This window comes from Bos grunniens, chromosome 16 (assembly GCF_055505025.1).
Source record: "Bos grunniens cultivar Pamir isolate PY7600 chromosome 16, Bosgru_T2T1.0, whole genome shotgun sequence".
NCBI classification, from domain to species: Eukaryota; Metazoa; Chordata; class Mammalia; order Artiodactyla; family Bovidae; genus Bos; species Bos grunniens.
The window spans coordinates 18,885,843-18,913,332 of NC_141180.1; the positions used below are offsets into that span (position 1 = coordinate 18,885,843).

The following is a 27,490-nucleotide window of genomic DNA, read 5'->3' on the forward strand; positions in this document are numbered from 1 at the left end:
TCTCGGTGCGTTGGTGAACCAGGGACCCCGGTTTCGTACATACAGGATGACGAACACCATGGGTGCTGCTCCAGACACACGTGTTACAGCCTGTGTGTTTTTCCGAAGGTGGCCGTCCAATATCTATCCTGTCCCATTTGCTTTTCTTAAATTGTGAAGCTGGCTTTCTTCTATCAAGCTGGGATCTTTGTTGCTTTTCTTTGAACCCAGGCAGACCTATGTAACTGCCTTGACTGACAGAATGAGGCAGAAATGACACTGCTTGACTCCTGAGGATTAAGTCACAAAAGACACCCAGTTCAGCTTCCAGTCACATCTTTGTGACCTGGGACGCAAGTCCAGCTCTACCGAAGCCCCTCTGCTCGAGCGCTCATGCGGCGAGACTACGCAGGCGCAGAGATGCTACTGAGGAGCGCCTCCTGCCCCGGCCCCCTGCCCAGGGAGTCTTTCAGCTGAGGCTCCAGACAGTGTGCAGCAGGGACAAGCCATCCCTTCTGTGTTTGGCACAAATTCCTGACCCAAAGAATCCGTGCATGTTTATGATCCAGCAATCCCACTGCTGGGCATACACACTGAGGAAACCAGAATTGAAAGAGACACATGTACCCCAGTGTTCATCGCAGCACTGTTTATAATAGCCAGGACATGGAAGCAACCTAGATGTCCATCAGCAGATGAATGGGTAAGAAAGCTATGGTACATATACACAATGGAGTGTTACTCAGCCATTAAAAAGAATACATTTGAATCAGTTCTAATGAGGTGGATGAAACTGGAGCCTATTCTACAAAGTGAAGTAAGCCAGAAAGAAAAACACCAATACAGTATACTAACGCATATATATGGAATTTAGAAAGATGGTAATAATAACCCTGTATACGAGACAGCAAAAGAGACACTGATGTATAGAACAGTCTTTTAGACTCTGTGGGAGAGGGAGAGGGTGGGATTATTTGGGAGAATGGCATTGTAACATGTATAATATTATATATGAAACAAGTCGCCAGTCCAGGTTCGATGCATGATACTGGATGCTTGGGGCTGGTGCACTGGGACGACCCAGAGGGATGGTATGGGGAGGGAGGAGGGAGGAGGTTTCAGGATGGGGAATACATGTATACTTGTGGTGGATTCATTTTGATATATGGCAAAACCAATACAATATTATAAAGTTAAAAAATAAAAAAATTAAAAAAAGAATCCATGTACATAAGAAATGGTCATTTGTTGCCCCTGATTTTGGGGGTCATTGTTATACAACCAGAGTAACTGAAACAGATGCCACTTCAGAGCCTATCAGCATGGTCAAAGAGACCAAAGAGAAATCAAAAGGCTGGTGGAGGCTGCACCTATGATTATCCTGCAGTTTGTTGGCCCAACTGAATGACAGGTTCAGGGAAACTGAAGCTCCCTAATGGCTGAAACACTTCTTCCTTCCATCTTACCAACAAATTTGGTGAGATCCAGCTAAGAAATGATTTTATGGACATCTGAATGTATTGCCTGAAACCCAAACAAAGGGTTGGCTGGGATGGTGAACTTTTCTCCATGGTGAAACAGACTGGGATGTTGTATTGTCGTTCAATCGCTCAGTTATGTCTGACTCTTTGTGACCCCATGGATTGCAGCACACCAGGCTTCCTTGTCTTTCATCATTTCCTGGAGCTTGCTCAAACTCATGTCCATTGAGTCAGTGATGCCATCCCACCATCTCATCCTCTGTCGTCCCCTTCTGCCTTCAATCTTTTCCAGCATCAGGGTCTTTTCTAATGAATCAGTTTTTCACATCAGGTGGCCAAAGTATTGGAGCTTCAGCTTCATCATCAGTCCTTCCAATGAATATCCAGGATTGGTTTCCTTTAGGATTGGCTGATTTGATCTCCTTGCAGTCCAAGAGACTCAAAGAGTTTTATCCAACACCACAATTGAAAAGCATCAATTCTTTGGCAGAATGTTGTGTGGTAGGGGCTTAACCAGCAGTGACTAGAGGTTAGTGCTCGCTAGCTTCAAACAAACAGGGGAACTTCCCTGGTGGTCCAGTAGTTAAGACTCCTCACTTCCAATACAGGGGACAAGGGTTCAGTCCCTGGTCAGGGAACTAAGATAAGCACATGCCTCATGGTGTGGCCAAAAAGAAAAGGAAAAAAAAAAAAAAAACAACCCACGGAAGAACTGGGTTGGTTTCATCCTGCCAATCTCAACTCTTTTTAAGGAATGGAAGAATCCAGTTTTGAAAGCTTGGATTACTTTATTTTTGCTTGAAAGATACATTCTTCAAAGACGCAGGCTGTGTTTTCGTTTTTGACATTTGCTTACTGGAAAGAAGCTCTGTGTTACAAGTGGTCGCATGGGCCCTGGTATGACTCTCAGTGAAGAGCCTTCATTCTCTTGGTCATAGAAGTTGTTATCCGTGAGGATGTGATGGGGCTCATCATTTTGATGGGCCGTTTGGTGGACAGCAAGGGGAAGAGCCTCTTCCCTGGTATTTCCACGCTGTGACTCTTGTTATCCATGAAATGTGTGAGTTGAGACTGACTTCGAAGCATCTGCAGCAGATGTGGGAGTTAGCCATCTCTCTCCTTCAAGGGGCTGAAAAATATCTCCTGGTAAGGAGCTAACCCTGTAATGCCTAGGGAAGCAATTAGCAAGATTTTTGTTGAAATGGTGTCAGACATGATACCCAAAGCTGTCCATGAGCAGATTATTACTTATCAAGAAGATAGTTAAGCTGAAGTGAAGTGAGTGAAGTCGCTCAGTCCTGTGCGACCCCATGGACTCTAGCCTACCAGGCTCCTCCGTCCATGGGATTTTCCAGGCAGGAGTACTGGAGTGGGTTGCTGAAGATCTCCAGGGGATCTTCCTGACCCACAGATTGAACCCGGGTCTCCCGCATTGTGGGCAGACGCTTTATGGTCTGAGCCACCAGGGAAGCCTCTGTACCAAGAAGCTAAGCCGAAGAACTCCAGAAATTCAAGGTGTACATGGCCCCTCGTAGAAAGTTCTGAGTATCAGACTTTAATCATTCCCATTATGCACTTGGAAGAAAAACCTGAAAATAGCTAAAGCAGACTCTACAGGAAAAAGAGGCAATATCGTGTGATTCCTACCTTTCCAGAGACCGCAGATGAATGTGGATCACCGTTGACTAAGGAGTCGGCAGCCTCAGAGCTCCCTGCAGGGTGCAGCATGCTCACAGGGGCTCAGTGTGTGGTGGGCGCTAACCATGAGCAGAGGATGGCACACCTACATGTGTGGGAATGCACACAAGTTCATGCAGAAACAACCCCTGTACCTTTCCTGGAAAAGTAGGTGAAGAAAGCTCCACCAGCTCTTCTCTACTGAGATCCTCCCAAATACCAAACAGCTGGCCTGGTTGTATACTCCTGTGTCTTGTTCATCGGTTTACTTGGAATGACAGGTGATTCTAAACATGTAGTCCCAGGTATTTACAAATGGTTCTGAGCTGAGTGGGTTGTGTCACTAGTTAGTGTCTTGTACTTCTTACGTGTGTCTTCAAACTGTTCAGGAATCCCAAGTTCTTTTGGATATTCTGGGTATCATTAATATTTGGTTTAAAAACAGGTTTTGTCTGTGACACACGTTTTCTCTCCATGCTTTCTTTTTCAGGCTAATAGCTGAAATGATATTAAAAGAAGAAAAATTGGGAGGTGTTATAAACTTTGAGGGACCCTGTTATAGATGCTATTAAGATGGGATTCCTTGACATACTACAGGTTCTCTGGCTTTTCAGATCAGAACCACTGCTGACCATTCCCACCTTTGTGATCCCTTAAAACACATCTCAGAAAAGTAAAATAAGACTACTTTGACTTTCTTATGTCTGTGCTACTACTCGAAGACTAAAAATGAACGAGATTGAGAGTGATATGAGCCAGGTCACTGGCCGGGCATGTGGGGTGTTGAATGTTATCCTGGGATCGCTTAGTAGCATTTTTCTAATTCCTGCCATTTCTTTCATTTCTTTTTTAGGACATGCTCAAGTTCTTGCATGCTTTAGGACTCTTTGATTTCACTCTGTGTTGCTAGAATTGAATCCACCCACCTGCTCCTCCTTCCTCTCAAGTCTGAGTCGTCAGCGTCTTTAAAGTTGTGGTGATGAAAGTATGGCCCTTGGCTCCCAGTGTGGGGGCCACCTCAAGATCCTTTCATAGCAGAGCCCCTCAGCTTCAGATGCTTTTGCTACTCAGATGTTATTTACTTTTTTCATCATGTTAACATTTAAACTGATGGTGCAAAGGCAGTGGCAGGTTAAACCGCTCGTGTCTTTCCCTAAATCAAGGCAGCGGCACCAAAACCATTCCTCCCTCGTGGTGAAAAAGAAAAAGAATCACGTTCCCTTCAGATTGTTCTTCATGAAACAGTAAAAGAAATATTAATTTTATCTAATCTTGATTCCCAATAACACTTTTCCTTTTCTAAAAAAAAAAAAAGAGTTGGTCTCTCTCTCTCTCTTTTTTTTCGCTGTTGTATGCACCCTGTGGGATCTTAGTTCCCTAACTAGGAATCAAACCTGGGCCCCTGGTGGAAGTGCAGAGTCCTAACCACTGGACTGCCTAGGAAGTCCCAACTTTTCCTCACTTTTTAAAAGTTATGATTAGCCAACAATAAAACTGACTCTTTTTAGTGTATACTTCTGTGAAATTTGACAAATGCATGTAGTCAGTAACCACCACTCCACAAGTAAGTTGTAGGACAGATCCATCACCCCTAGAAGTTTCTCTCTGTCCCTCTCCCGCCATGTCCAGCACCTGGCAACTACTGATGTGTTTTCTCTCCCTATAGTTCTGCCTCCTCCGTAATGTTACAGAAATGGAAGCATACATTGTGTGGCCGTCTAACTTCTTACACTTTGCATGATACGTTTTGGGATTTGTCTTTATTGTTGCATGTAGGCATGGTTTGTTCCTTTTTATTGCTGAGTACTATTCCATTGTGAAGGTGTACCAGAGCCGTCCATTCCTTGGTTGAAGGACATTTGGCTTGTTTTCAGTTTTTGGCTATTATGACTAAAACCACTGTAAGAATTTGCAGGTTGTTGTGTGAATGTGTGTGTTTTTGTGTCGTCTTGAAGTGGCGTTGTTGGGTCATATGGTAAATGTACGTTTTGTATGTTTAATTTTAAGAAACGACTACACTGTTTTCCAAAATGGCTGTACAAGTTTGTGTTGCCGCCAGCAATCCATGAGAGTTCCAGTTACTCCACCACCTGGTCAGCACTTGGCATTGTCGGTTGGTTGTGTGAGGCCATTCCAAGTTTGTAGTGGTATCTCATTATGGATTTACTTTGCATTTTTCTAATGACTAAAGGGATTGGGCATCATTTCATGTGCTTACTTGTCACTTGTATGTTATCTCTAGTGAAGTGACTGTGCAGATCTTTTGGCCTCCCCCTTTTTTTTTTTTTAAGAAATCAGCTCCGTTTTCTTTTTTAAAGATTTGTTTGTTTATTTTGGAATGTGCTGGGTCTTCATTGTGCCCATTTTTTAATTGGGTTTGTTTAAGTTTTGAGAGTTTAATATATATATATATGTATATTGTAGATACAAGTTATTTAATCAGAAGTGTAACTCACAGTTGTTTTCTCCCAACCTCAGTACACACTTTAATATTCTTTGTGACAGCATGAGAGAGTGCATGGGGCACTTTTGCTGTATTGTAAGATGACTGACTCCAGCGAAGGCACTTCCGTGATGCAGTTACAAGCTGAAATAGCTCACTTTTTCCTCCACAGAATCTCATTTTTTTCTTCAAAAAATGACTTGCAGACTGGTTATTGAGACTTGCATATGCTCATAAGGATCAAAATTATCCATTAAAAACCTTGAGATTTTCTCAAAAATGAATGAGGTGAACCTGTCACTTCTTGGAAAACAACTGACAATATTTTTACGGATGATGAAATTAGAGCCTTTTTAAAAAAAAGAATTTGGGAAGCTTGATTCAACTTGTATCATGTTACAGATTCCAAGTAGTTAAAGTTTTTGTAGTGGGATTGGTGGTGATACTATTGTATGATTTTGGATGTTGTGTAATGAAATGAGTCAGCATTTGGAAGATCTTTGATGCTTGGTAAAATACTTTGCAAATGAGCAGTACATGATGGGTGAAAGAGGCATTCACTGTAGAAGATGGAGCAGTGAGTTGCAATGTATGAGGTGTTCACAGGGTCTTTGGTGCAGTTTCAGCTTCATATTGCCGCTAAGCTTTAAGAAACTGCCACTTGTCAAGTTTTCTTAGAGCGACAAAAAAGAATATCCACAATTATCTGAAAAGACTGTTAAAGTACTCCTCGCTTTTCCAACTATATATCTGTATAAGGCTGGATTTCTGTCATATGCTTCAACCAAAACGTATGTAAACAGTCAGTGTAAAAGCAGTTGTAAGAATATACCTGTCCTGCTGTTAAACCAGATATTTGCAAAATGTGCAAAATGTGAATCAAAGATTTGCAAAAATGTGAATCAGTGCCAGTCTTCTCACTAAATATTTTTGTTTTAGAAATTTTTTGCAAAACATTAACATACAGTAATTTCATTGTAATGTTTTATTAATTGGTAAATATTTAAAAATATGTTTGAATTTCTAATATGGTAAATGACAACAGATAAAGAGCCCACATCAAAATAAGTTCTTTAGGGGTCTTCAGTAATTTTGAAAAGTGCAGAAGAGCCCTGAGACTGAAAAAGTTTATGGATTAGCGCTTAAGAGTTTAATTCCAGCATCCTAGTTGTCTGGTGGTGGTAGAGAATGTGGTATGCTCCAGCCTGAGACTTCTAGTTTTCAAAAAGCGGATTCATTTCGATATTTGGCAAAACTAATACAATATTGTAAAGTTTAAAAATAAAATAAAAAAAACTAAAGTGATTAACTTAAATCATTAAAAAAAAAAAACAAAAAGCAATTCAGAATTCAGATTTCCTTTACAGAACTGGTAATTTTTATGTCCTTTAGAATGAGATATATTGTCTTAGATAACTTTTTAACTCTGCCTTCTATTATCAGAGAAGGTATTCAACACAATTCAACACAAACTTCCCTTCACCAAGTACTTCATATTATGGGAAAATGTATGCCCTTTTCTTTACCAGATCAGCCAGAAACCTCAATAGAGAGTAAAAATAGTAGATTTGCATCTCAGTTACTTAGTCCTTCCTCTTTCTGTCTCAGATAGTTTCTCTTTAGCACTGAAAGCATAGGGCTGATGTGAGAGGAGCAATGAGGGGACTTGCTGAACCCATGAAAAGTACTTGCTGAACATAGTAGACTGTTCCTGGTAGATTGATTGTGGGCCACAGAGCTCAGTGATTTATTCAGCTGGATCCAGTGTCTATAATTCTGTATTTAACATTCAGCTTTTTAGCTCTCATCAGTATTCACAGTCCAAGATATTATAAGGTACCTTTTTTCATTTTGTTAGTGCTGTTTCCTCTGACACCTGAAATGTCAGAGGGAATAGGATGCGTGCAGCTCCCTGTTTTAAAGCCATAGGCAACAAGCACACTGATTGAACACCCAGAAGAGTCGGTTAAGAAATCATGGAAGGATCATAACAGATATCTTAGTTTAGGAGCATGAAGGTTATAATCTTTGTACACAAGAGACCATGATTATAAAATGACTCCTTTTTGGCTTTTATACATGGTAGTGTTAGATTATAACATTTAATGGTAGATATTGGCCCAATGGTGGGGAGAAAGGTTTTTAAGACCTTGTGGCTGTTATCTATAATCTAAAAGAAAATAGACCGTAGTACTTAATGGCCTAGTCTCACCCCCTGAACTTGAAGCACACTAATCTTCTGTGCAGAGTAGAAAGTACAATAGAGATATATAAAGCTAATACTGTTGGGGAATCTTCTAATGAGATTGTGAATTTTAAAATGTCTCAAGTTGAAATACTTACCTTCTAAAAGATGAGCTGTGTAACAGTAACTCTTCTATCTACCCTTTTTTACCCCCCTTTCCCAGCAGTCTTCCTAAGGAAAAGAAAGTTGTTTTAGAATCTTCATCTGAATATAAATTACTTTGCACCAACTAGCAGCATGTGTGAATGTTAATGGTCCTTTAGTTAATTTGTATTATAGCTTCTTAGATTACTTTTAAGTATGGTCTGTTAGAAAAATTAAATTTTGTCCTTTACAAAATTTAAAGGACACCCTGGTGGCTCAGATGGTAAGGAACCCACCTGCCAATGCAGGAGACACAGGAGACGCGGGTTTGATCCCTGAGTTGGGAAGATGCCCTGGAGAAAGAAATGGCAACCCTCTCCAGTATTTTTGCCTGGAAAATCCCACCGACAGAGCAACCTGGGGTTGCAAAGGATGAAACGACTGAGCGGCTAGCAGTTTCACTTTACGAACAAACTTGATGTTATAGCTGCTTAAGTTGTGGCTGTTTTATTTTGAAATCAACTGAAAACATAATACTCAGACTATTATTTTAAAATTTTGAATTTTGATATTTGTCCATGAAGAGCCTTCTGTAATAACAGAGAAACACTTTGGGGAATGGTGGTTCATTGCTGAGGGTGGGGTCTGATTGTAATGGTTAACATAAGTCTTGTGTTAACTTGTTCATAGTAAGCGTTGTCTCATTTCTCTCCTTTCCCTTCACCTGGTTACAGAGAGGTTCAGAAAGCAGTCAACACTGCACAGGGATTGTTTCAGAGATGGACAGAGCTCCTCCAGGACCCATCCACAGCCACGAGGGAAGAAATCGACTGGACCACCAACGAGCTGAGGAACAACCTCCGGAGCATAGAGTGGGACCTAGAGGACCTCGACGAAACCATCAATATCCTTTTCTGAGGCATCTGTGCCATGTGAGGCAGACAGGCAAATGGACAGGTTTTCATTCAGATGTCTCAAATACATAGATTAGATATTTCCTTTTATCATTGATTGATGTTGCTCTTATTTGTACCATGGCACACTTAAAATCATTGCCCAGGAGGCTAAGGTAGAGTAATCAAATTCTGCTTCAGTGCATGACAGATTCTGCAACATAGAGGCCGCGTAGCGCAGTGGCTTTGAGCTTGGACCCTGTAGTCAGACTGGGTGTTCAAGTCCTGCCTCTGCCAGTTGCTAACTGTGACTCTGGGCACTTTGCTTTTCAGTAGAACCTTAGGTAACAGTTGTACCTAGCTCATACGATTGTTGAAAGTTTATCAGGTAAAGAGCTTAGGATAGTGCCTGACCCAGTGAACTTTCTTTTTTGTTGTTGTTGAGTCATGCAGCCTGTGGGATCTTAGTTCCCCAACTAGGGATCAGACTGTGCCCCCTGCATGCCTGCTTTGGAAGCTCAAAGTCCTAACTACTGGACTTGCGTGAAGTCCCCACAGAGAGCTTCTGTGAGTGTTAGCTGTCATTATTTTGAGGAGGTGTATACAGACCAATATTGTACATTGTAATTAGAGATCAAAAGAAAATCTTTCCCCAGACTTTCCTGTTCAGTGCCAGTGAGCGTTAGAGAAGCATCTTGTCCCATGAAACTGCACTTATTAAAGCAGATCTATGTGCCAAGTCATGCTATTGATGTTAAGTAAGTTCGCTGATATGATGGATGAACCAGGGAACTGTAAAAGTTGGATTACATGGCCGTTTTTTCAACTGGAAATATTCAGTCATAACTTTAGATCGAAGATATGCCATTTGCATGTTCTGAGGCCTGTTTTGTTTTTTGAGTGTAACAAAACATAAAGGAAACCAGATTTTGTCCGGATCAGTCTATAGTCAGCACACAGGTTCATATAGAGTTGACTTGTGGAGTGGATAATTTCTTTTCATCAAAATGACCCTGGGGTACCTTTTAAATTATTAAAAGACAGATATGTTCTCTAAAACTAGTGGAAGAGAAATATGTGAAGGGGTGGGAGCAAAAGCACCCTTACAGGGATATATGTCCTACCTCGAGACAGGAGGGAAGAGAAAAAGATTGGGGGAGATAGAGAAATTGTGAGATAAAGAGAACAAAAGTTTTAATAGATATCGTCATTCAGCAAATAGTCACTGAGTGTGCTATGTGCTGGACATCTTGCTAGTTCCTGAGATTGGATTGATAAGCAAAAGTGTACCGACCCTTGTGTACCGACCCTTGTAGAACTTATGGTGGGGGTAGAAGGGGGCTTGGAGGAGGGAGAACAGACATTAGTCAAATATTATTACAAACGCATCCTTGCGGACGATAAGAAATGAGTACAGAGAGCCATGGAGTGACCCAGGGTCGGGGTGAAAAGAGCAGGGAAGCCTCGGAGAAGAAGCCTCGATTTCTAGATTAAGAAGCAGAGTTAGCATCTTGACAGAAGTGGGATGGTTGGGAATGGCAAATGAAAACGGCTTGCAATCGCTGTCCTGGGAAAGATGATCTGGAGTCAAAACAGTGGTAGGCACGTGGAAGAGCCTAGCTCAGCTGTGGCCGGACACCTGTGGGTTTGTAGTGAACCCAGGCAGGTCACCTCTGCCTTGGGGCACAAGGAACCCTGTCTAGCTGTGGGCAGAGAAAGTTTGAGGATGATCAGTGTAAGTTGACTGTGTGTTCAGAAATTGGGCCAGATTTTATTGCTTGCTTGTGAGAGATCTGCGGTTTAACACTGATGTTGGCTGTTAGGTTTTGGCTGATGAAATTGCTTTACCTTGACTTTTTGACCCACGCATAGTTGAAGCAAATCCTAGGAAATTCAACCTTGATGCAACCGAATTGAGTATAAGAAAAGCCTTCATCACAAGTACTCGGCAGGTTGTCAGGGTAAGGAGTGAAATCTTATTGTGTTACTTGTGCAAGAAAAAGCCAGACTGCTCCAAACTCTTTCCCTTAATGTAAACTACTAGGTCAGCTATAAAACTCCTCCTTAAGTGAGTTAAATGACAGTTTCCACATATAATTTCTCTGATAGAAAAAATCTATTGTTAATATCATCAGGCTTATTTCTCAGAGCAAAAATGAGGGGGTAGACTGCTGGCTTTGGGAAGGTTATTGTGTCCTTCCTGTCCATCTGTCTCACTCTTCCAGACCAGTTGTCTTTTTTCCTCTTTATTTCTTAGTATGCTGTGTTCCTAGACAAAAAGAAGAACTATGGTAGAAACCATTTGGTTTCCTGATTGATTGGTAATCACTTTGCATTGTGAAGAGTGCTCTTACTGGGTTTGGATGGCGGCCTCTTCTACCATCTGAATTGCTTCTGGAACTCTTGCAACCCAGTTACTGACATTTCTATATACAACTGCTTGACAGCCTTTCGGGAGTTATCCAGAGCAAACAAGCAATCATCAGCCTATAAGAAATCAATCCAAGGGAAAAAAATCTTTAGTCTCAGATTATTTTGATATTAACCTATTGTTAAAAAGACCTAAGAGAAAATAGCATGTAAGTGAAATATCATTAAGATATGTTTGTATTTTGAAACTATATGGCTAAGCCAGTTGATTAGCATAACTAGATGTAAGAGAACCAGCTGTCTTTAACATATGTACTAGAAAGCAGCTTCCTTGAATAAAAAGACTTGGGATCATACCAGTGCTAACATATGGCTTTTTAAGAGTCATCTTAGGCAGGAACCTTGCTATGTGTTTGCCAAAGACTCCGTGTCATGTGATTTCCTTTTGAAATTATTTCAAATGGTAGGTTATCACTGAGCTTTAAACGATTCTTATTCCTTGTTTTACTCATTAGTTGCCTTTCTGTATCCATATACCTAGAAATTGTTTAGAAATAAACCCATGTTTATGGGGTGGTAACCTATTTAGATCTAGGAGCCCCATCTATGGGTTTCTCTGGTGGCTCAGTTATAAAGAATCTGCCTACCAACACAGGAGACTCAGGAAATGTGGATTTGATCCCTGGGTTGAGAAGATCCTCTGGAGGAGGAAATGACAACCTGCTCATGTATTCTTGCCTGGAAAATCCCATGGACAGAGCAATCTGGGGGCTACAGTCCATGTGGGGTGGCAGAGACACTACTGAGTGACTGAGCACTCAAGCATGTATTGAGCATGTATACCCCATCTATACAGTGAACATTTGGGTTAGACATTCCTAGTCTCTAGCCAGTTCAGAGGATATTCTGATAAGGAAGCCCTGTTGTTAGGTGGTATATTGTTGGGTAGCGCAAACAATTTCCCAGTTACTTACTTTATAAATATAGTGTGTGCTTTTTAAATTTTTTGTGATAGGTTTTTCTGAAGATGACTTCTGTAGATGTTGATATTTAAATGATGCCTTGCAGTGATGCAATGATTAAATGACTTTAATCATTATATTTATTCTTTCTGCAAGGTAGTACTTAGAAGTTCTGCACATTGAAATTCAGAGGTCAATACAGTAAACGTTAAGTGAGTTGGTATAATTGAAAGTGTAATCCAAAGTTCATTTTCTAGTATTTGAAAAGCTTTTTAAAGTATGTTCTTTGCAATAAGTATTCTAAATCATCTATACTTCACAGTGTTGCAGAGTCCTTTTAGAGTTGAGAGCTAAAGTAGACTCAAAACGGTGTGATTCAACTGAATGTGTTAGAGTTTTTGGTCCTCCTTCTAATTTGGAAGCTGTTACTATTTGCCAGTGGTGGGTTAATAGTACCTAACTGATTTTTTGCTTCTCTGATTTTAATAAATTCTAGTTGAGGTTTTGTGGAAAAAAAGAAGTGGTAATTGACAGTAACTTGATTTTTTTTTTAAAAGCATTGTGTTGATTCAGTATTGTTATATTCAACTAGACAATATTTGTATCCAGAGCTCTCTGAGTTCCACTTCAAGGACACTGATAGCATGGGTTCAGAGAGTTAGCATTTTGGGTAAATGAAACACAAGACCAGGCTCAGATTAGGACTTTGTACACCACAAGTTTATGCAAGCTCCTTGGTTACCAGTATCAGTTAGATGTCATTCAGTTGCTTGAAGGAATGCATTTTGATGCATTTGTGCCAATTGTGCTTTCTCCTTCTTTGGGCAGGCAGTGATACGTTACACATTTTTTGTAGCTGTTCTGTCTGAAGAACTAAACCTCTATCTCGGTTTCTTCTCAATTAATGTCCACTGTTTTTGCTTTTAAATAAGTCATTTTTATTTAAAGAGTCTTGTGTATGTTTTTCCAAGTGTCTTTTTAGTTTGTGCAGTTTTTATTAAGTCTTACCAGCAGTTTTTTACTAAAGAAAACAAAGTGAAGTGAATTCGCTCAGTTGTGTCCAACTCTTTACAACTCTATGGACTGTTTCCCCTCATGCTCCTCCATCCATGGGGATTCTCCAGGCAAGAATACTGGAGTGGGTTGCCATTTCCTTCTCCAGGGGATCTTCCCAACCCAGGGATCGAACCCAGGTCTCCCACATTGCAGGCAGGCTCTTTACCCTCTGAGCCACCAGGGAAGCCCAAAGAAAGCAAACATTTGTGGAGTTGCCTATATATCAGAGATTTCACATGTGATATATTTGTGTTATGGAGATCTATTGCAGAAGTGACATTGGGTTAATTTAATAGTGAAAGGTTTTTGTAGTCAATGGCAAAATAGTGAATAAGAAGTGAGAGGACATGAGTTCTAGGCTCCCCTGAGACCTCAGTAAATTTTCAGCATGGCAAGTCATGTAGCCTCTCTCGATCTCAGTTTTCTTTAACAAGTAAATGATCCTCACTAACTGCAACTTTCTGAACTTTCAAAGGCAATCAAAACTATAGCACCCTCTCCCCAAAATCCATCTCTTCAAATCTAAGAATTGTTTATAGTCAGTTATAAGTCATGATAGAAATGGCTTTGGTTAATCAAAAAGAGTGAGGCATACTGTGTCACTACAAATGACGCTGGGATGTGAGTCCTCTGCGCGGGAAGCACTGGGATTTCCAGCGTGTTATTCACTCAGCTTGGAAGATGGCGCAAAATGAGAACAGCATACACAGGAAGTTGTTTCATTTATTTGTTGTTTTTTTTGACAAGTGACCCATATTTTATCAGTACTAACTGCTTATTGACAGCTTATTCTAAAAGAAGATGAGTTTTAATTATGTTTTTGGCATGACAGGTGTTACACAATACTCAAAACTGTTTAGCAATGTAACTTAAAATCCCAGATCCTAATAAGAAGGTGATCTGTGGCATGGTATCTGGCAGTTTTTACCCTGCATAAAGAAAGGACCATCTTGAAAGTGAAAGCCACAGCTCTTTGCCTTTTGCAATGCCAAACACAGGATGCGCACCACACAGCTCTTGAGGTTACTGCTGTCGGAGCTAACACACACTCACACATACACACATATTTTATTAAACGGAAAACTTAAAAATGGAAACTTTTAAATGTGTGTTTCATTAAAGTAATGCATGCCCATTTTAAGGGCTTCCCAGGTGTTGCTAGTGATAAAAAACCTGCCTGCTAATGCAGGAGACATGGGTTTGATCCATGGATTGGGAAGAGCCCCTGGAGGAGGGCATGGCAAACCACTCCCTATTCCTGCCTGGAAAATCCTATGAACAGAGAAGCCTGGCGGGCTACAGTCCATGGGGTCACCAAGAGTCAGACCCAACTGAAGCGACTGAGCACATGCACACACATGCTTTTAAAGAGAATTAGAAAAATTTTACAAAAACAAAAAATAGAAAAAGAAACCTAAACTCAAAATACAACACAAAAACAGAACTTTGTTTTATTTGTCCATATTTGTGATTATACTGTTATGTAATCATAAGCGTTTTTAAGTTTTAAAATTAAAAACAATCTGTACTTTAAAAAAAATGCAAATAATTTTGATGAATAAGAAAGGTGAAAATGTGCCTCCATTCTATAATTCCACTCTATAAAAATAATCAGTTTTATCTATTTTTTCTAGGCATTTCTATAAAACGAAATTGAAATATATTTTTAAAAGAAATGATATATTAGTTTGTAATTTTATATGTAAAAATATTGTGGACATAGTTTTATATCAATACAGATACATGCTGTCTAATAGAAATACTAAAGTACAAGCTATCTTTAATTTTCTAGTAGTCATATTTAAAAAATAAAAAGAAACTGGTAAGGAGAAGGGGGCGACAGAGGATGAGATGGTTGGATGGCATCACCAGCTCAATGGACATGCTGCTGCTGCTGCTAAGTCACTTCAGTCATGTCCGACTCTGTGAGACCCCATAGACGGCAGCCCACCAGGCTCCTCTGTCCCTGGGATTCTCCAGGCAAGAACACTGGAGTAGGTTGCCATTTCCTTCTCCAATGCATGAAAGTGAAAAGTGAAAGTGAAGTCGCTCAGTCGTGTCTGACTCTTCGAGACCTCATGGATTGCAGCCTACCAGGCTCCTCTATCCATGGGATTTTCCAGGCAAGTGTACTGGAGTGGGATGCCATTGCCTTCTCCGTCAATAGACATAAGTTTGAGCAAAACTCCAGGAGATAGTGAAGGACAGGAAAGCCTGGTGTGCTTCAGTCTATGAGATCACAAAGAATCAGACACAACTTACCTAATGAACAACAACAAACTTAATATATTTTATTTAAATTAGTATACCCAGAAGACTGTTACTTAAACATGTAATCAATATTTAAAAAATTGAGATTTCTATAAAGTTTTAAAAAATTTTTTACTAAAACTTACAAATTTGGCATATATTTTATATTTAAGCATATCTCAATTCAGAACTGAGCTTTTCATTGGAGATACTTCATCTGTATTTAGAGTTTATAAAACTTACAGTTGAAAAGGTTGATTTACTGGAAAATAGCCAGATTTTCCAGACATATGTGAAAGTTTTCCCAGTAACTAAATTTAAATCTAAATTAATTAAAATTAAGTCAAAAGTTTAATTCCTCCGTTGTACTAACTCCATTTGACGTGCTCAGTGCATAACCGTAGTTGGCTGACAGCTATTGGACAGAGTAGATTTAGAGTATTCTTTTTCATAGTTGCATACTTTATTAATCCCCCACAATGACCCTATAAAATAGCATCTTATATGGAAGAAATAAACACTTTGAAAAATTGAGTAATTTGTCCAACCTTGCATATTTATTAAAAAGCATAACTAAGCTTGAACCCAGGTCTTTGACATGAGAGGCTATGCTCTCTTCTCTAACCTGTTTCTGTTATGATTTGTTTGATCATTGACCCTGTTTGTACGTATTTATGTGGTTAATTTTTGGCAATTACAAACCATACTTCAGGAACTATCTTTGTGAGTGTATCTTGGATATTTAAGTACTAAAAAGTTCAATGAAAATGCCCATTTTAAACACAGATAAATATTTTCAAAGTATCAAGACCTTATCAATGATATTTCTTAATAGCAGAGTGCATATTTTATATTTCCTAATACCTTTGGCAACACTAAGTAGTGTTCATATTTTTCATCTTTCCCACTCTAACCAGGAAAAATATTTCTTAGCTTGTACTTCTTTGATTATTAATGCATTAGTGCATCTTTTCATGTTTGATCATTTGTATTTTTCTGTGAATTGTTCACTGAACTCTCTTCCTAATTGTAATATCTGATACAGATATATCTGATACTATTCTCATGCTTGGATATGATGCTTATTTATTCTTTCACATTATAAATAAAACTGCAGTATACATCTTTGTATATCTGTTTTGGTATATATTTTATATTATTTCCTTAAAGTAAATCCTATTAGAATTACTAATTAATTAATTCTAATTAATATTAGAATTAGTAAAGTAATGCTCAAAATTCTCCAAGCCAGGCTTCAGCAATATGTGAACCGTGAACTTCCTGATGTTCAAGCTAGTTTTAGAAAAGGCAGAGGAACCAGAGATAAATTGCCAACATCTGCTGGATCATGGAAAAAGCAAGAGAGTTCCAGAAAAACATCTATTTCTGCTATATTGACTATGCCAAAGCCTTTGACTGTGTGGATCACAATAAACTGTGGAAAATTCTGAAAGAGATGGGAATACCAGACCACCTGATCTGCCTCTTGAGAAATTTGTATGCAGGTCAGGAAACAACAGTTAGAACTGGACATGGAACAACAAGACTGATTCCAAATAGGAAAAGGAGTACGTCAAGGCTGTATATTGTCACCCTGCTTATTTAACTTATATGCAGAGTACATCATGAGAAACGCTGGACTGGAAGAAACACAAGTTGGAATCAAGATTGCCGGGAGAAATATCAATAACCTCAGATATGCAGATGACACCACCCTTATGGCGGAAAGTGAAGAGGAACTCAAAAGCCTCTTGATGAAAGTGAAAGTGGAGAGTGAAAAAGTTGGCTTAAAGCTCAACATTCAGAAAACGAAGATCATGGCATCTGGTCCCATCACTTCATGGGAAATAGATGGGGAAACAGTGGAAACAGTGTCAGACTTTATTTTTCTGGGCTCCAAAATCACTGCAGATGGTGACTGCAGCCATGAAATTAAAAGACACTTACTCCTTGGAAGGAAAGTTATGACCAACCTAGATAGCATATTCAAAAGCAGAGACATTACTTTGCCAACAAAGGTTCGTCTAGTCAAGGCTGTGGTTTTTCCTGTGGTCATGTATGGCTGTGAGAGCTGGACTGTGAAGAAGGCTGAGCGCCGAAGAATTGATGCTTTTGAACTGTGGTGTTGGAGAAGACTCTTGAGAGTCCCTTGGACTGCAAGGAGATCCAACCAGTCCATTCTGAAGGAGATCAGCCCTGGGATTTCTTTGGAAGGAATGATGCTAAAGCTGAAACTCCAGTACTTTGGCCACCTCATGCGAAGAGTTGACTCATTGGAAAAGACTCTGATGCTGGGAGGGATTGAGGGCAGGAGGAGAAGGGGACGACAGAGGATGAGATGGCTGGATGGCATCACTGACTCGATGGACGTGAGTGTGAGTGAACTCCAGGAGTTAGTGATGGACAGGGAGGCCTGGCGTGCTGTGATTCATGGGGTCACAAAGAGTCGGACACGACTGAGCAACTGATCTGATATGATCTGATTAGAATTACTAGGTCAAGGCAGTGGATATTTGTTACAAATATCAAAACTGTTAATACAAGATGCCAAGTTTATTTTCAGAGGGTTGGTTTGCCTTCTAGCCATTGTTCAGTAGCAATAGTTCTTTTTTTTTTTTTTTTAAATACAAATAATTTAAAACTTTAATTCTCTCACAATTCATTTTGATGTCTGTCTTTTCTTTTTCATTTTTTGGCTTTTGTATGACATACATGCATACATGTACACACACACATATATATGTTTCATGTGTCCAGCATTACAATTCAACGTCTGTGTATACTACAGAATGATTGCTGCCACTAGTCTAGTTATCATCTTTCACAATACAGTGGACCTTCTTCATTCATTTCACCTACCCACCCCCAACTGCCTCTTCCCTCTGGTAGCCATTAGTGTGTTCTCTGTATTCATCAGTTTGTTTTTGCTTTATTTTGTCCTTTTTTTTTTTAGAATCCATATATGAGTGAAATCATATAATATTTGTCTTTATCCACCAGAATTATTTCACATGGAGAAATATCTAAGAGGACTCTTGGCATGAGGACTCTTCTATCTAAGATAAAGATATCTTAGCATGATATCTTTAAAGTCTAGCCAGGTTATCATAAATGGCAACATTTTGTTTTTTATGGCTGAATAATGTTCTATTGTATGTATATGTGTATATACATACTACATCTTCTTTATCTGTTCATCCATCAATGGGCACTTAGGTTGTTGTCCTATTTTGGCTATTGTAAATGCTTCAGTGAACGTAAAAAGGCATATATCTTTTTTAATTAGTATTTTCATGTTCTTCAGTTAAATACCAAGAAGAATAACTTGGTCATATGATAGTTCTATTTTCAATTTTATGAGGCATCTCCGTACTGTTTTCTGTAGTGGTTGCACCAGTTTATATTCCCACTGACAGTGTACAGGGCTTCACCTTTCTCTGTGTACTCTCCAACATTTGTTGTTTCTTGTCCTTTCCATTATAACCATTCTAATGGGCATGAGGTGATATGTCATTGCATTTCCCTAATAATTAGACATGTCGAGCATCTTTTCATGTGTCTCTTGGCCATCTGTTTATCTTCTTTGGAACAGAAGAAATGTCTATTGGGCCTTTGAATGAAGTTTCTGAAAACCAAGCGAGGCCCCAGGGCGAGCTTAGCACGTAGGCTATAAGTAAATAATAAAACCTGCCCGCTTCCTCGCCAAGAACTCCAGGCAAATTTGCACTGAGATGCCACATGAAATGAACACATTTTCTGCCTCCTTGCGCCTGCCACACCGTCCAGGTCACTCACCGCTGAGCTCTGGCTTTGACTCAAAGCAAGAGGGAAAAAAAGAATACACGGGACTGCATCAAACTAAAAAGTTTCTGCAAAGTGAAAGAAACCATCATCAAAATGAAAAAGTAGCCTACTCAATGGGAGAAGATATTTGCAAATCATGTATCTGATAAGAGGTTAATATTTAAAATATTAGTAAAGTACTCATGCTGCTGCTAAGTCGCTTCAGTCGTGTCCGACTCTGTGTGACCCCATAGACGGCAGCCCACCAGGCTCCCCCGTCCCTGGGATTCTCCAGGCAGGAACACTGGAGTGGGTTGCCATTTCCTTTTCCAATGCACGAAAGTGAGAAGTGAAAGTGAAGTCGCTCAGTCGTGTCCGACCCTCAGCACCCCCATGGACTGCAGCCTCCCAGGCTCCTCTATCCATGGGATTTTCCAGGCAAGAATACTGGAGTGGGATGCCATTGCCTTCTCCGAAAGTACTTATACAACTCAACAAAAAACAAACATTCTGATTAAAAAGTGGAAAGAGAATATGAATAGACATTTTGTATTCCAAATAGAAATGTGGACAATAGACTTTTTTTTTAACTTTTAATTATATAACAGTATAGAAAAGCGTATACACTTGTATAGAAAAGTATATACACCCCAAGTATACAGTTTGAAGAATTTGTAAACTGATCACAACCATGGAAGCAATACCTGGAAGCATTCCAGAACATTCCCAGCAACCCCCAGAAATCCTCTTGTGTACCTTTACAGTCATTACTCCCCCCTCACTGTCTTACCTTCTAAGAGCAAAAATGTATTCTACAGATAATGTTCAGAGTCCAACTAGAACTTCAAAGTTACTTTTCCCATACAGGTGTGCTGCTATTTTTATTATGCAACTAATATTCAATAGGACGCTTCCCTGGTGGCTCAGATGGTAAGGAATCTGCCTGCAATGCAGGAGACCCGGGTTCCACCCGTGGGTTAGGAAGATCCCCTGGAGGAGGGCATGGCAACCCACTCCAGTATTCTTGCCTGGAGGATCCCATGGCCAGAGGAGCCTGGCAGGCTACATACAGTTCATGGGGTCACAAAGAATTGGACATGACTGAGTGATTAACACACACACAGTGTTCAGTACTTGTAAAAGGCTATTATAAAGTGTACTGAATGTGTTTTTTAAAATATATTTTTATTTATTGTGTTGGGTTTTAGTTTCATCACGCAGGATCTTTTGTTGGGGCACATGGACACTAGTCACGCTGTGCAGGCTCAGTAGCTCCAGGGTATACGGGATCCCAGTTCCCGGACCAGAGATTGAACCCACATTCCCAGCATTGCTGGACTACCATGGAAGTCCCCCTAAATGCATTTTGCAAAAGCGTGCATCATCCTAGCCAGGGAACAATTCTGATATTCTAAATAAGTGAGATTATACTATTCATACTGTTTGATTGAAAATCAGAATGTCATCTTAAACTCTAATTGATAATTAGAAAAGGAATCCTGCGGTCCAGGAGGTAATAGCATAATGGTCTCCTTTGAAGGCTTCTAGAATTTGTGTGGACCAGAGCCTGTCAAACAGCTTCTCATCTGGGAGACTTGTTTTTAAACTGTTCCTTAAGTTTCATTTAGTAAGTAGTTCTGAGTGGGGTCCAGGGACCTGCATTTTTAATAATACCTCAGGTGACTGACTCAGGTAAATCTCAAACATTCAAGAAATATGGCTTATATCACTGTTTCTCTTGTTTTAAGTATGCCAGTATCTGGATCTTTGTGGTGAATACTTTTTTTTTTACTAAGTACATTTTTTCTCAGCTTCTGTGGGTGGCATTCTTTTTTTTTTTTCCTTTTGAGGTTTGTGAACAGATTAACTTAGGTAAAGATTCCTAGAATTTATGGGTTAACTGAGCACCCTCAGATGCCCTACCTCTTGCCCAATATCATGTCCAAGCGTTCCCGTGCCCTCTTGTTGAAGGCTCCCACCTTCAGGGCAATTCTTTCCCATCCTGGGCAGCACTTTAATGTGTGACAGTAAGATGATCTCTTCACTTCTGCTCTGCTTAATTGCCAGCATTTTTCCCAATGAATAACCAGAGTTAACACATGACCCAGAATACTCCACAGCCCTTCTCAAAATACTTTAAGGCTTCCCATTGCCTTAGAACAGGGGCCTGCACTCTGTGGCCCATGAGATCTAAGAATGGTTTTACATTTATTTTTAAAAGGTGGTTTAAAAAAAAACACGACAGAGGCGGAATATTCAATATCTACTTCTTTACAGGACTAGTGTGCCAATCACTGCCTCTGTATAAACTCTAAGCACCTTGATGGCCCTTGCCTGTTTTGGTCAGCCTTGTCCGACTCCCAGCACGCGGTGGCTCCTTCAGCAACGAGTCTTCTCAAAAGCTAAACCATTGAGCCGTTTTGCCTGCAGGCTTTTGAGCTTGCTGTTTCCTTTGTCTGGAATTCTCTGGCTTTGGGCTTGTTCTGTGGTGGGCTGCTTCTAGGCCCTCAGGTCTCGATCAGGTATCATCCCTGTCTTTCTAGAGTGGCGCTCACCCACTGGATTTCAGCCCCATTGACTCCCTTCCTTCTAGAATGGTCGTCACCTTATTGAAGTGTGTGTGTGTGATTGCCATTTGCTGCTGCTTGTCTACCATGATGTGAGCCATGTCAGGCAGGGGCCGTGTCCGTATCATCACTGCTGTGTGCAGGCACACATCGGTCAGTATCTCCTGAGTGAGGGACCGGGCAGACTGAAGGTTGCAGCGAGGTGGTTATCAAACTTCCCATAGTAGGAATTAGGAAATGTGGCACCCTCATCTACCATTCCCTTGTCATGCGTCCTGCAAGAAGTTTGTAAAAGCCTAATACGTCAACATTTGTACCTCTAAAGTAGCCTATGAGCCAGCAGAAAAGAATATTTTGGCATCCCTTTTTTTTTTAAAAGAAGACTTATAGTAATCATATACTTAGCTGAAATCATTTTAAGGTATATTGGGTTGTAGTTAAATATGCAGCTGATGGCTCATATTTAATAAAGTGTTTTGCATTAGATTAAGTAATGGGTACATTCCTTTTTCTTTCCATACAAAAAAAATTTTGGTATCACTCTGGAAAATACTGGCATTAGAAATAGTCTATATGTCCCATGAATCCAACTCAGAAATAAAGTGACCTGTTCATCACTATTTGAAAGTATTCTCTGGTGTTTAATGGTAAGTATACTTTAAAGTATGTGGTTTTTTTTTTTTTTTAACATGTATTATACTTGAAGATCGGAGAAGGCAGTGGCACCCCACTCCAGTACTTTTGCCTGGAAAATCCCATGGACGGAGGAGCCTGGTAGACTGCAGTCCATGGGGTCTCTAAGAGTCGGACACGACTGAGCGACTGCACTTTTCACTCTTCACTTACATGCATTGGAGAAGGAAATGGCAACCCACTCCAGTATTCTTGCCTTGAGAATCCCAGGGATGGGGGAGCCTGGTGGGCTGCTGTCTCTGGGGTCGCAGAGAGTCAGACACGACTGAAGCAACTTAGCAGTAGCAGCAGCATACTTGAAGATGGGCTTCCCGTGTAGCTCAGCTGGTAAAGAATCCACCTGCTATGCAGGAGACCCCAGTTCGATTCCTGGGTCAGGAAGTTCCCCTGGTGAGGGGATAGGCTATCCACTCCAGTATTCTTGGGCTTCCCTGGCGGCTCAAATGGTAAAGAATCCACCTGCAGTGTGGGAAACCTGGGTTCGATCCCTGGGTTGGGAAGATCCCCTGGTGCAGGGCATGGCAACCCACGGACAGAGGAGCCTGGTGGGCTACAGTGCATGGGGTCGAAAAGAGTCAGACACGACTGAGACTAAGCACAGCATATACTTAAAGATACAAGCATTGAACACAAGCTTTTGTGTGTATGCCCAGGATTGCCATTTACTGGCTGTGTGACCTTGAGAAAGTATCTTAATCTTTTTAGATCTTAGTCTTGTCAACTGTAAAATGAAGGTGATGCCAGCTTTATAGGGTCATTGTGGATAGATCACATAGTGATCTAATGTGTACATGTTTAACAGTGTTTTGGCCTGTGGTAGGTACCCAGGAAGTACTTTCTCTTTCCTCGTATTTAAATTTAGTATCCAGGTTACCTCTTTTTAAGGGGATGTCCTTCTCTTTATTTCCTTTATTTTTGAGGCTGAAAATAGAAGGCAAAAAATACTGCCTTTTTGTTTAAAAAGTTAATCATGAATTATGTATATTTTACTAGTGTGCAGAATATTAACCACAGTTTTAAGGATGTTCATTTGTTTTCTGGTCTTCTGCTTATCTCGTTAGGACATGAAAGATCAGATGTCAGCTTCATCTGTGCAGGCGTTAGCTGAGAGGAAAAATAGACAGGTGAGTAAGCGTTGGAATATACAGTATCACAGAAAATACACAGATACGTGGACTTGCAAATTCTGACATCCGTGTATCATGTCTTCAAGCAGACGACCTTGGTGCTGAGCCCGTAGAGATGGCAACAGCCTTCCCCCTCCCCCGCCACACCCTCTGGTTCTCGCCTCTGGGCTCCCATTGCACCCTCTGTGTGCCTCATAGCCCTTGCCACAAGCCATTTATTCTGCACCTGTGGAGCACATTCTGTGTGCCAGCCACTCTGTTAAGAGCTGTAATTGCTTGCTTTCTTGTCATTTTCTCTGCTGGACCTCAAGCTTCTTTGTGAGTGGGGAGGGATTGTGTCATGGTTTTTCTCTTCTTGTTTTTTAGATTTCTAGCTGCCCATGTGTAGAACGCTCTAGACATTTAATGATTGAAACTTTACATAAAGCATTTGAAGAAACTTAAATATGTGTTAAATCTTTCACTGTTTTATGTATCTTTTTTTTTCTTTTTTGATGTGAGGTCCAGTTTTTGTAAGTTATTACAAATAAATTATGAAACCTAATAAATTTCAGAAACCAAAGCCCAGATACTGACACATCAAAAATAAAAGCTACAAGAGACCCAGTCCTTGAATTTAGTAGGCTGATAATTGAAGAACAGCTCACCATTTTTAATTAACTAGGAACCAGTGGTTTATGATATACTCTTCACTTTATACCTGTAGGTATTTCTTGACCCACTTAATTTTGAAAACAAGTATTCTAAAAGCTTGAAAAGGGAAGAGGACTCTCTAAATATCTTCCAGCTTAACTTCCCTGTTTCCTTTCCCCACATGCCACTCTCCATCACTGTTGTTTCCCCATCCACCTTCCTTGCTTGTAACAGTGCAGACAGGAAAAGACAGTAGCTAGCCATCCCATCTGGCACTGACTCTCAGAAAAGCTAGTGAGCTAACATAAATAAAATGTGCATTTATGCATAGCCTTTCTGACTGTGGCTGGGAATTTTGTTTTAGGCGATGAGTAAAATATCTTTGGGCTTACCAGATGGCTCAGTGGTAAAGAATTCACCTGCCAATGCAGGAGACTTGGGTTCGATCCCTGGGACGGGAAGATCCCCTGGAATAGAAAATGGTAATCCACTCCAGTATTCTTGCCTGGGAAATCCCATGGACAGAAGAGCCTGGTGGGCCAGTCCATGGGGTCGCAAGAGTTGGACACAGTCCAAGTATAGGTCCCAGTATCCACCATAGAGTCATTAGAGTCTTTGTATCAAAACGAGCAGGATCCTTTCAATCAGCCCCATGACCAGATGGGGCAGAAGCATCCCCCAAAACCTTATGTCTGCTCTACACCCAAGACAGTCACCATCCAGACTCTTGACTAAGGCTCTGGGCTGTGGAAGTTCTCAGGCATCCTGGTCCTCTTCTCATATCTGCCTCAGAACTCAACATACATCCTGAACTTCCCTTAGCAACTAAACTACAACAAAATGTCTTCGAGTCACAGGCGTTCAAGGAATGGAAGGTGGGCAGAGTCCACCTCATAGCTGCTTCCAACACCAGGTGCTGGGCTGATCCTCACAAAGCCAAGGCCTCCTGGTTTGGCACCTATACTTGGGCTGGTCCCCAGTGCTCTGGGCCCTCTCCGTCTTCTTTCTCACTAACTAACTCCTGGAGGTCAGACCAGGGGAATCTCAACAGCTTCACGGGTGACTCTTAACAGCATGTCATATGCCTACCCAAGTGTAGACCATGGATAAGCTAGGAAAAAATAGCCATGACTGTGGCTGCAGGAGCTCTGATTCTCTATTCATAGCCTAGTGATACACTGTAGACTTTTTCTGACCTTGAAAAAATTGTCACTAGGTCCTAGTATCCACCATAGAGTCATTAGAGTCTTTGTATCAAAACGAGCAGGATCCTTTCAATCAGCCCCATGACCAGATGGGGCAGAAGCATCCCCCCAAAACCTTATGTCTGCTCTACACCCGAGACAGTCATCATCCAGACTCTTGACTAAGGCTCTGGGCTGTGGAAGTTCTCAGGCATCTTGGTCCTCTTCTCATATCTGCCTCAGAACTCAACATACATCCTGAACTTCTTTGAATGTAGACTCTGAAATGTGGCCATTTGGCCGAATTCATGTCTCAAAGTCAGGCAAGGCTAGTGTGGGTATTGAGGGGCTTTGCAGAGAACCAAGGAATCAGTTAGACTTTTAACAGTTCCAGAGCTAAAGGGTACCTGGTAAGAAGTTTTGGCAGCTTTACAAGACAGAAGAATCATAGTCACTAGCTTGGTCCAGTTCTTTGGTTAAAAAGGCTTGTGAGGATCCCAGGCAGGGTTAGCTCACTTTCCTGGCTGGCCTCTTCAATAAAGGAAGACATTCCCAAACTTAACCTTTTCTGACTACAGAATTCCTCAAATTCATACTAGAAAACACAACCCTGGCGTCTGGGGGCCCAGGTGGAGAACTGACATCAGGGCCAACCCTTGTTTGGGTTATCAGGGTCAGGCCCCCACTGTGGCCATGCTGCCTGCCGAAGCAACCCCTATTCCATCTGGAAACCTCTAGCCTTTTAGTTCAGCTGAAGGGCATTGGGATGTATCTGTGGGTCACACTGAGCAGACATTGGTGGTTCTTGTGCCTTCACTGTATGAGGGACTATGACTTAATTTCTTGTCACTTTAGGAAACTATCTCCTCCCTCCTCTGAACACCAAAAATTTCCTTGGTCATACTTAAATAGAAAAGGCTCTGGATGTCTGGAATCAGTTAGACTAGGACCTTCAACGGGTCTCCAGTGAAACTCCAAGGGTGCTAGGAAGAGCTGGTCCTGTGAGAACACGTGCCTTATGGTCCACAAAGCAGTGCACAGAGGGGCTTTAAGACTGCTTTAAAGTTGACTCTCACTTGCATTTTTAATGGGACAGAGCTCATTTGTGAGTCCATAGAAAGTGCCCTTCATGGCATTCTTTGATTTGTACTCCGCAGGCACCAACCTGCACCAATCCATAAAAAGCTGACCCCTGGAAAGACAGCTTATGAGCAGTGGGAGAACTCTTCATATCATGGTGATGAGGCCCTTGTTCAGTGAGAGTAACGGTTTGTCCCTCCTGCTCTGCTGCCCCTGGCCCCGCTCTCGCAGGCCCTGCTAGGAGACAGTGGTGGACAGAACTGGAGCAGTGGAACAACGGATAAATACGGGCGCCTCGACAGGGAGCTTCAGTTGGCCAACTCCCATTTCATCGAAGAGCAGCAGGCACAGCAGCAGGTACCTGAGTGGAGGACAGGGAGGTGGGAGGCCAAGCACCACCCTCCCCACTCCTCTGCCAGCCAGGGCTCTGTTGCTGATGACAGGCAGGATGGGCCAGAGCTAGCCTCACAGCTGCCGGAGTCTACCTGTGTGACGGTTGCTTTCATAAAGGGTGTTGCAGACACCCTTCAGAGCATGACAGTTTCAAGAGAACCAAGCTTGATTAGACCTCTTAGGACAAGCAGACCAGACCCCCGCAACTGACAGAGGAGGCCATTGACTTAAAAACACAGCAGCCTCTTCCCCAGCCTCTGCTTCTGTACTCAGCTTTTTGTTCATTTCAACAAAGGCACTTTGAGAAAAATTGAGTCCTTGTTTTTTCATCGAAAATTGTTGTTGGTTCCATTAGATGTAAAAATCGTTGCTTTGGTGGAGGTTAAGGGGTGGAAGGAAAGGTTGATTATATTTGTGTGGTTGCTTTTGATTTGTATTAATTAAAGGAAGCTAATAGTAAAGTGTCTGGGGATTTGAGCATTATCACCCCATCAAAATGATTGGTTCTTAAATACTGTGTTTTATATATACATGCTGATCTTTTTCCATTAGCACATCAGCTTAACCATTTGTCTACTTAAATTGCTATT

The 27,490-nt window shown here is 41.0% G+C and overlaps 1 protein-coding gene across 1 annotated transcript in view; it reads left to right on the plus strand.

The window, feature by feature from the left end:
- Positions 1 to 27,490, plus strand: part of STX6 (syntaxin 6) — a 51,282-nt gene that overhangs the window by 9,051 nt on the left and 14,741 nt on the right. Inside the window, exons 2-5 of the mRNA XM_086343521.1 lie at positions 8,644 to 8,813; positions 10,669 to 10,763; positions 23,545 to 23,607; positions 26,739 to 26,864. Of these exons, the coding sequence (XP_086199647.1) occupies positions 8,644 to 8,813; positions 10,669 to 10,763; positions 23,545 to 23,607; positions 26,739 to 26,864 (454 nt within the window). The remainder of the gene's footprint in view (positions 1 to 8,643; positions 8,814 to 10,668; positions 10,764 to 23,544; positions 23,608 to 26,738; positions 26,865 to 27,490) is intronic.